The 10,737-nt window shown below is 37.1% G+C and overlaps 1 protein-coding gene across 2 annotated transcripts in view; it reads right to left on the bottom strand.

The window, feature by feature from the left end:
* Window positions 1-1,748: 1,748 nt before the first annotated feature.
* kcnn2 (potassium calcium-activated channel subfamily N member 2) overlaps window positions 1,749-10,737 on the bottom strand; it is a gene marked incomplete at its 3' end in the record, with an annotated part of 38,400 nt that continues 29,411 nt past the window's right edge. Inside the window, exons 7-8 of one of the 2 annotated variants that reach the window (XM_081354070.1) lie at window positions 4,157-4,226; window positions 1,913-2,188 (exon numbers count right to left, since the gene is read on the bottom strand). In XM_081354070.1, coding sequence (XP_081210196.1) covers window positions 1,913-2,188; window positions 4,157-4,226 — 346 coding nt within the window. Of the gene's footprint in view, window positions 2,189-4,156; window positions 4,227-10,737 lie in introns of both variants that reach the window. The other variant, XM_081354069.1, reaches the window with a different exon arrangement.

Raw genomic sequence — 10,737 nt, 5'->3', positions numbered from 1 at the left:
GAAAGTAACTGATTGGACAAAAAAAAAAAAGAAGAAAAGAAAAGAGAAAGACTACATTTTACAGCCTGCTGCTAACTGTTATATAGCATACAGCCTCAAAGCTAACACGACATGGGCAAAGGACTACTTCATGAAATATACAACATCAATGCTCAAACACACTTTTTCTGTTAAATAGCTTCATTTTATTGTTTATATTCATTTTGCATACAGTATTTAATCACTCATAGTTTCTATGTTGGTGAAATTGCTGGATCCACCATCGTTTCGTTAGGTTCTGTGACCCATTAATGACATTCTGGGATGTGTTGTTATGAAATGCACCAATATATCCAACATGAACCCATCATATATCTTTAGAATCTAAAGTGCACAGATCTATCTATAACATGCTATCAATAAATGATAGTAAAGTTTGGTGAGCCGGTCGTATTCTCTTCCACAATAAATACAGTTCTTTGCATCAGACAGACATTTGTGTTCACATTTAGAATGGCGTGAGGCCGATTGCTTGGAAAATAAGTATGAAACTCCTTTATTTTGATTTGTGCTGTGGATTTGTTTAACCTTTAACACCAGTATGAAAAAAACAGAGGCTGAATTCACAGGACATGCCAGAGGGCCATCCTAAAGAAACCCGTAACAGAACAATGGTACGGTTCAGCTCGCGGTTTCCCAGACGGCCATCCATTTCCCTTCTTTCTGCCCATTTTGAAAGCTTTGGTCTACATTCCACTTACACACTCAAACACAGTTCTTTACCACACATCCTTCGAGAAAGACATACGCATCTGGAGGTGTGCTTGTCCTCATTAATATACAAAAATAGGCATTTCCAAACATATACAAGATAGTTGCTGCTCTTAAACAGATCAACAAATAGATCTATAAATAGCATCCAGTAGATCTCTTCTGGTTTTTGAAGTCTGTTTAAGCGTAGAGCACACAGTGAACCGAGAGCGTTTCCTCTCAGCTATCCCACAGATTGCCGTTGGAACTAATGGAGAGTTTGAAACGTTGGTGCATAAACAGCAGCGATCTAACATCTACATTTTAAGCACAGTCATTTCAGTCGAGGTCTCAATTCTGCCCTTGCCGTAGCCTACACAATCATTATCGTTGTACATTCTGGCCATTATCCTATGACTAAAGGTGTCTGTTTATTTGAATGAGCAACAAAAATTCATATTATAGTCAGTAAGCATTGAAGTGCAATGATAAAAAGTGCAAGTATAGATTCAGATGCATTCATTTCGTAAATTGTTTGCAACAGGGCCCCCGGAATAGTCACTTTTAGAGGCCTCACAACAGAAGAACACTACAGCTGATGCCGTTTCTAACCTAAAAGATATATGCTTTCCTTTGAGAGTGAAAATCTAGGGTTTTCGCTATTCGGACAGGGAGGGGAAGCATTCCTCATCTGCCCATCTTGGGTTCAGACATGCTATTAGTTCCTCAATAAAGAGTTATTAATGCCTGTTGATTCTAGGAACAGGTCAGATCTCATTCACATACGCAGAGACAGACAATTCGGTAGGAAGCACTAGTCCGGCACTATTCAGTGCCGTTTGAGGTCATCACATTGCTTTCCTGAATTAAGTCCCCCGGAAGGACTTGCTCACCTGATAGCCCCATCTTTCCATCATTAGTTACTGAGAAAAGTCTCTCTGTGATCCTGTCAACAGAGAAACAGCATCATTTATTGATGTAAAAAAAACAAAACAAAAAAAAACAAACCGACAAGATATGTGTGGAAGCTATCCATTTCAAATGCATTATCCCCGGTAACCTCTGATGGTGCCATCAGAATTTGGATAATACTTTATTGAAACCATAAGGCTTTACAGTAAAATGCAACTTGGCCATATGATGGCGAAAGTCTTCTCCGGAGACGCCGGCTGGGCTGGCAGCTCTAGCTGCTTTCGGAAGAAGTGGGCGGCGCGGTGGAGGACGACCGGCGCCGGGAGACGGACTGCGAGCGCTCGTGGCTGTTTTTGTCGAATGGCTGGAGTTGCACCTCCAGAAAGTCCCGGTGTTGCTGGCTGATCACCTGACTGATGAGGCCTGGAAGAGCCTGTAAATTGCTGAGCAATGTCTCCAGTTTGGTCTCCAGCAACCCAATCCTCTTTTCCATGTCTTCGCCTCGCTCGTTAAGGTCCGAGACCAGGTCGTACATGATGTTTTGAGTCTGAGATGAAGCGGGGAAAAGGGTATAGTTAACAGAGATTCATAAAAGATTGGTCAAACAGCCTGGTATTATAAGACTAGCTACTACTAGCTAACTACTCAAGACTTGTGCATATTGGTAAAAAAAAAAAATTGTTACGATGCCAATAATCGGTCGATGAACTGTTGGTAAACCAATGTTTTACCAATATTAAAAAAAAAAAACCATTGACAAAAGTGCAAATATTAGCAATGCATAATGCTTGATCTTTTATTGAGTCAAACAATAAATGGCAACATTTGATGGGGGGGAAAAGGAACTAACCACAGAATTCACAGATAAAGTAACTTACTTAATGTATTATTTGGATCATTACACATCCTTTTGAGTAACAGCCATTTTGCCTCGAATTAGAAATGTGTAGCTTAACAACAACAGTAATTATTCAAAATGCATATTGTTTGTTGTAGTCTAATGCACAAAAGCATATCGGTTTTCATACGTTAAAAAAATTAATCGCTATCATCAGTCTTAAAAGAGCAATATCAGTCAATCTCTACAAAGGTGGTCTCTCTATTTTTAGCACATTATTATGTAGTTGCTAGGGAGCTCTGTGCATTTGCTAGTACGGTATTCTGGGTGGTTGCTTACTGACATAAATCAAAAGAGTATAACACTGATATTCCAGTCTCTAGATATGGCTCAGCTTCCTCCTTTAATTTAATTAAATGTGATTTTTTTCCCTCCTATTATCCACCAGGTAAAACTCATTAGGCTGATGGCTTAGAAATGTAACAGCACACCTTTTCTCAAAAAGCCACATGATTTGAAGCACAATTCATGTCTGTAGCGTGACAAGCTATGCAACGAAGTTTAATACTTTGGCTTAGAGGTTTGTTTAAATCCCTCACCTTAAGTATGTGCAACAGTGACACTTGCCTTAGCAGACACCACTAAATATGAACAAACTGCCTTCATACATTTCTAAAAAAAAAAAAAATTCTAAAGAAAACCAAAAAATGAAATAGAGGAACTTGAAAAATAAGAAAAAACGGGTCACAGAAGTTGCAGACGTATCTGGGTCTGCCGGCTGTCTGAAGGGTGCAGAAGCACTGCAGCTGCTTAAGTTATTTTAAGCTGCATTATAGGATTCATTGCCACTGGGAGCAGCTGCTGCCATGATTAATGTTATACCGCCCTCTTATGGTGAGAGGCAATTACAGCAATGATAAAAGGAGGCTGAAACCAGTATGAGTCATATCACGCTCCGCCTCAATGTCACCCGCTCCGGTTTCTTTGGGAGGTGCGGGACAGGAGGGTAATTGGGTAACACTAACTAACGACTCTCTCGGCAAAGCCCAGACAGAGGTTGCTAGGAAGTGACCACTGCGGATGTTTGAATGTCACAGCTTCGGCGTGTGTGTGCTCGTGCGAGAGGCTGTTCCAGCTGACTCATCAGATCTCAAGTGTATCCCTTTCCCAGGTTTCTGTGGGTTCTGCAGAGTCAGGCTGGCAGCAAGCCTGGTGTTCCCCAAGGCTCGCTCTTAAGCCCGTCTAAAATATGGCCATAAGGGAAGTGCAAATGCAGTGCTTCAAATTTATCAGGCTGTTTTAACATCTCAGGTGTCTCATCAGTTATTCCTTTTTTCTCTCAGGAGATGAAAGCTTTTCCGGACCATTAAGCAGCATGATGTATTGTGCGTAGAACGAGGGAAATAAATAACAAAAGCCAACGTGAGAATGTTTCGTGAAGGAAAAAGAATAAATTAACAAACATCAACAATATGCTTAGTTGATCTTTGTAAGGAAACAAATTATCTGCACCATATACGAAAACCATATTGTAGATGAAACGTAAAGAATTAAACAAATTTAAAAATCACGTCTGTTCATTTGACACCTGTAGACTTACAATATATGTGCGCTTTACAATTTGGACCTCCTATTTTCCCATCATGCATTAGTCAGACATTCAACTCGTTATCTTACCTTTGCAAGGTCCACTAGAGAGTTTGCTTGGTCATTCAGCTTGCGTTGCTCCATTTTTACACTTCTTAATCTGAACACAAGACCATTCAGAGCCCAATAGTGGCAAGCGGTCAGTACAAAAATCTTTTGACAGGTTCTCCATTCACAAGCCACACATTTCAGAAGCACTCCTAGGACATGCACAAGACATGAGGAGAGAATGCAGGGATTGAAGGAGGACTGAGGCGCATGCAAGTTAAAACTTCAGAGGGAAGAGGCTGGGAAGGTCTCTCCAATATTCTTTTCCACGCCTCTTACAGGAACAAAGCTCTGATGAGAGACTTTCTGGTTATTAGTGACATAGGGATAAATTATAGATTAAAAACCTATCAAAAATTATTACAGAATTTACTTTACAAAACTTTACAAAATTTACAAGACAAACCAGTCACTTCTGGTCCTATGAAGATATTTAGAGTTTAGTTTGAAATAACAGTAATGCACTTATGGTAGAAGTCTATGGGGTCGGGCAATAAATGTTAAACTATACATTGTATTAAACCTTAAACAAGTTAAAACAACTGTATTGTGATAAAATCGCTTACTGACTTCGTCTATACACAGTTATATTCATTATTTCATGACTATGTACAACCAGTGAACCCGCTAACATTCAAATTAAATGTGTAAGGGTATGAAACACAACATTCAAACATATTTACATTTACATTTGAAGAGTTCAGATGCAAAAACCTCTAAGTGCCATCTGAAATTTTCTTCTGGAAAGATCATTTTTATCAAGCTTGTATATTTAAGTTCAGAAATTTCACTTAAATGGCAATGAAAATAACCTATTAATAGTCATTTAAGTAAAGTACTGAACTTATAGATACGACCTTGATAAAAATGATCTTTCCAGAAGAAAAGGCTTTTGCATCTGAACTCTTCATTTATTTATTAAAGGGGTCATGACATGGATTTTTTTAAATTATTTTAATATGTTCTTTGATGTTTCCTTATAATGCTAATAACGTTTTTTTTTAACAACAAAAAAAAAAAGATAATTATATATATATATATATATATATATATATACATGGAAAAAAACTATAATTTGCAACTTTCATACTGACCTTCTGTCTGAAATGATCTGTTTTTAAGGGAAGGCTTCCTTAAAGGGTTAGTTCACCCAAAAATGAAAATTATGTCATTAATGACTCACCCTCATGTAGTTCCAAGCCCGTAAGACCTCCGTTCATCTTCGGAACACAGTTTAAGATATTTTAGATTTAGTCCGAGAGCTTTCTGTTCCTCCACTGAAAGTCAATGGACGGCATACTGTTCACGTCCATAAAGGCAATACAGACATCATCAAAGTAGTCCATGTGACATCAGTGGCTCAATCTTAAGTTTATCAAGCGACGAGAATACTTTTTGTGCGCAAAAAACAAACAAAAATAACGACTTTATTCCACTATTCATTTCCTTCTCTCTGGGCCTCGAGTGAGTTCACGTAGTGTTTTTGCGTAGCGCGTCTGTGTTGTACGTCACACGCATCACACATGACCAGCGTCGGCCAATAGTGAGCCTACGTGTGATGTACAACACAGACGCGCTATGCAGTTACACTACGTGAAATAGCTCGAGGCCCAGAGAGAAGGAAATGAATAGTGGAATAAAGTCGTTATTTTTGTTTACTTTTTGCGCACAAAAAGTATTCTCGTCGCTTTATAAACTTAAGATTGAGCCACTGTAGTCACTTGGACTACTTTGATGATGTCTGTATTGCCTTTCTGGACATGGACAGTATGCCATGGAACAGAAAGCTCTCGGACTAAATCTAAAATATCTTAAACTGTGTCCCGAAGATGAACGGAGGTCTTACGGGCTTGAAACTACATGAGGGTGAGTCATTAATGACATAATGTTCATTTTTGGGTGAACTAACCCTTTAAGGCTTGCTAGTAAATGGCCACTGTTATGATTGGTTAAGGTCATTGCGTATACATTGCCTTGGCATGCTTACAGACAAAGAACATCGTCTTATGTTAAATTGCTCGTACGAGAAATAAGCTAGTACTTCACTAAAAGGATGTTTTGTAAACTTTGTAGGTCAAATAACAACATTTTTACAGAAGAATTAAAGGGTTAGAAAATGAACAAAAAATTAAATGATGCTGTAATTTACTCACCCTTAAACAATCCTAGGAGTATATGACTTTTTTCTTTCAGCCATATTTATATTTAAAAATATCCTGGCTTTATAAGATTTGAAGATTTGAACATCCATCCATCATAAAAGTAATCTATACGACTTCAGGGGGTTAATAAAGGCCTTCTGAAGCAAAATGATGCGCTTTTGTAAGAAAAAAATCTATAAGAATCTATGTAGAATAACTGGCTTCCAGTTATGGCCGTGCGCAAGTCGGTTACGGCGTAAGAGTGACCTCTGACCCGACGTTTGGCGGAGAGAAGAAAGTCCTACACCTAGGATGGCTTGAGGGTTAGTAAAGCCCCATAGACTTCATTGTAAGTGCTGTAAATGCAGTATTTGTTTATTTTATTTTACAAACTGAAGAATAGTCCAATTTTTTTAGGGTGATTCTCGACAGCATGTCCATAGAGTGTAAGTTGTTTTGAACCTGGAACATTGCTTTAAACTAACGACTATGAATCCTGTTGAATAATGGTTTGGCTATATTATAAACTGATCAGTGTGAACTGTAAGGAAGCGGAGATAAATAGCCTCTAAGAACTGAACACTACATCACACAGCTTTGTAAACCAACCCTCTCACTCAAATCCATACTACTAGCATTAATTATTCATCTGCTCCATTTAATTAGGTTTCATAGGAGCTACTTATCTTCACTATACATTAAGTGCTTTCTTCTCTCGTTCTCAAGGGCATGTAACACACATAAACTGCGGTTTGCAGAATGTTTCCGCAATCACAAGGGAGAAACACAAGAAAGCTGTTTTCTGTTCTGGGGGAAAGGGATTGAATCACAACTGGAGATATTTGTAATCATTGCTGAGAAAGAGCAACAATTTCGCAATTCATTGTGTAAGCTGGCGCATTAAGCTCTGGGTTAAACTCTCTAATTAAACTGTGTTCAGATCAGAGAGGAGGGAGTAAGGGCGGCCTCCGGGGACTGGAAGGTGTTTGGCCCAGATGTAGCAATTTCCACCCAGGAGAGCAGCATTAAGAGGGTAATATATACTGATACAAAGAGTGCAGTTCTGCTGCCAACCACTGGAGGGCGCGAATCAAGCTTCACACAGCAGAACAACAGAAAAACATGTCCTGAGTCTGTCCAAAGATTACTGAATGAATCACACAAGAACAAGGCCAGATCAGATTTTACCACTTAGTCAAAAGAATAAACGAGGAATTATCTTTTGTATATGGAAAATTAACCCTGTTTTAGGACCATTAACATGATTGGATTGACATTTTCATCACTTTTTGCCCTAAGGATCTCAATATTGTAATACTTCAACTTACTTTTGTGTTTTTCCCCATTTTTCTCAACTATATATATAACTTTTATTTATATAAAATATATGAATAATTTGCAAACATTTATACTAATTAGAATGTTATACTAAAAGTAATTCATGTAAACAAAATAAAAGTTAAAGTAATAAAGGCAATTGTGTGGAATTCAAATGTTTTTATAATATAAACAATTTGTGTGAAAAAGAAAACTGTAATACATCCCCTTGTTTTATATATGTGTGTGTGTGTGTGTGTGTGTGTGTGTATTTCCCATTATATCTATAAACAGTTTTTCTATTTATGTATAGATATTTCATTTAAATTATATTAGAATATTTTAAAATATAAAATAGCTGATGTAAATAATCAATTTACAGTAAAAATTTGTTTAATTTGCTTTACATTAAAACAATTCTAATATAAAATAGCTTATGTAAACAAAACAAAATTTTGATTTTCTGTTTAAACCAGCAGAAGTTTTTTTTATTTTTTTATTTACTTTACAATAAAAAAATATATTTTTTTTAATATATAATATATTTTGTGTGAAAAAAAAAATACTACACATTTTTATTTTATTTTAATCAGCATAAAATAAAGTCAATAAATACCACCATTTTAAATGGCAATGCCTGTCATGAAAATAATGTCAAAATATTAATGGTCCTAAAATAATTAGAATTTTCTTTAAGTAAACTTTTTTTTTTTGTGGTGAAATATGACTGGGACATTCCCACAGCAATGGGGAATCCAGGCACTTCATCTACACAAACATAATTGCTTTTTAATTCCAATTGTTGAAATATTGTAAGTATGTCTCGAGAAAATGGCTCCATTACGTTCATTTTACAGTTGGATGACCGATAGCGTTTAGAGAGAGAGGAGCCACATTTGACATGAAAAGCTTTTCAAAGCATATATACAACTAAATCTAATTTATTTGGAGGGCTTTGCATCCCGTTTCTACGTCTATTGTTCTAATGCATTTGGCAAGCATCCGCTTTTGACATCACGGGTACATTAGAGAAAAGCGGTAGCCTGCATGCTGAACCGACTTTCATTCATGAGGCTCTTTCTGTGTGTGCTGAACATTAGCTCCTGCTGGGGCAAAGGGAGCAGAGCATTTTGGGATAAAAGTCATCCAGAGGCTCCCTCGGGCACCCGCTGACCTTCGCGTCTGAGAGCTCTTGTTCGCTCGCACAATCCCACACCGAGACATTGAGCTGGTTCTGTGTCTTTCTCCCTGTGTGTGTTTTCTTGCGCGCAGACATGCTGCTCTGTGTGCAGTGAACAAATGCAATCGTTCATGGCAGCGTCGTGCAGATGAAGCAAACTTCATGCCCGTTTGCCTCGCTTGCATAGGCTTCGCGAAATAATTCAGTGCTTGAATTAGGACCGGCAAAATTCAGCAGCCGGCCGATCCACATTATGACTCGCTAACATCTGCACTGTTATCGGTCATCCGACTGGGAAATGAAGGGGTGGTGGTGGGGTGTTTGAGGAGGAGGAGGGTGGGATAAGCGGAGACAAATGTTTCAGGAGCAACTCGGATTCCATGAGCCCAAAGATGCTTACGGCCGTATGAAACAAAAGAGGATGTAAATGAAACATTTCAGGAACAGTCATCCTTCGACTCATGGAAGCAAAGTCAAGTTTTAGTTTTAATCAGTGGCTGTCTGATTAAACGTCCCAAATAATCACATTCATGCAACAATGGAAAGAAAACACCCTCTATCATTGATAACTGGAATTCATTGAGTAAGTTTTCAAGAATTCAAGTTTTTGTAGGACCACTAAGATATATTGCATTGTGACAATATTATATATTATTTAATTATATATACTTTAGTGCAACAAATACTACCATATATATAATATATACATAATTTCATAATTTTACTAATATATATTTATAAGAATATACTTTATAATATAAAAAATATACTTAAGTGCCATGAAAATACTATTACACTAAAAAAAAATTGGTCCTAAAAATAGGCAATGTGAGCAATATATAAATGATAGTTTTCTTTTTTTTAAGAGAAAAAACCTGGTTATGTTCTTGACAGGTTTTAATAAGATTCTGCTAATTAGCAATTGTCCTAAATAAGTGGTCAAAAAGTTACATTTCTTGTCCTTAATTGTCTCTAATATTCCGCTTGTCGAAAAAAGAATCCAAATTATTTTCAAAGTATGTGTAAGTAAAAGATTTAATAATGCCTGATGCACTTTTCAAAAATATTTGTACATTTGTTTTAGAGAATGAATTTCACTTATCAAATGAGGGCGTGTACATTTTGTTTTCTTCTCAGTTCATCAGATAGAAATACAAGCTCTCATTTGCATGCACACAACAGATCTGTATCTAAAGGTGAGGCGAAGACTTACTTTCGAGCTCTATTGCATTGTGTTGACACAAACAGGAAAAAAAGGAAACATAAAATAGACAAATGAATTATCACAACAGTTAAAATGTGGCATGATTATTGTGTTCAGATCTCCCAGATACACTTTTATATTGACGTCCCCAAAACCCCAACACAAGCACAACATCCACAATTGTCCATGCTTTTTGCCCTTTTCTGCATTTTCATTTCCGCACTAGTGGCACCAAACTGGATTAGCAAAAATAAGAGTGTTTCCGAACAAGATTCCAAAAACATTCCCTTCGGATCCGCCCCTGACTGCCACTGTTAAACTTACCAAACTACAAACTACTCAAAGCTAGCCTTTAAAAAAAGTAGTTCTACTAAAACAAATACAAAAGCTACTTTCACTTTCACCAATGAAACCCCATTAAATCGCAGTAAAATTGCTATTTCACTTATTTTTATGTAAATTTACCACATTTGTCATTCACACTTGCAGCAATTTTACATCTTTTATCCGTATTTCTATTGAAACTCAGATCTCATTAACAAACAAATTTAGATACAACAAAAATACAAGGGGCCGTTTAGACAACACGTATTAAAACGGAAAACTTTTTATGCATTTTTGGTCGTTGATTTACACGTCAGCGGTGTTTTGGGGAGCCTGAAAACGCAAACGTTTGAAAACGAGTTTCAAAGTGCACGTTTTTGAGAACGATATCGTTATT

This window comes from Scardinius erythrophthalmus (genome assembly GCF_964197995.2).
Source record: "Scardinius erythrophthalmus genome assembly, chromosome: 23".
Classification (NCBI taxonomy): Eukaryota; Metazoa; Chordata; class Actinopteri; order Cypriniformes; family Leuciscidae; genus Scardinius; species Scardinius erythrophthalmus.
Note: the sequence above shows the minus strand (reverse complement) of the source record. Positions and strands in the feature narration are given on the sequence as shown.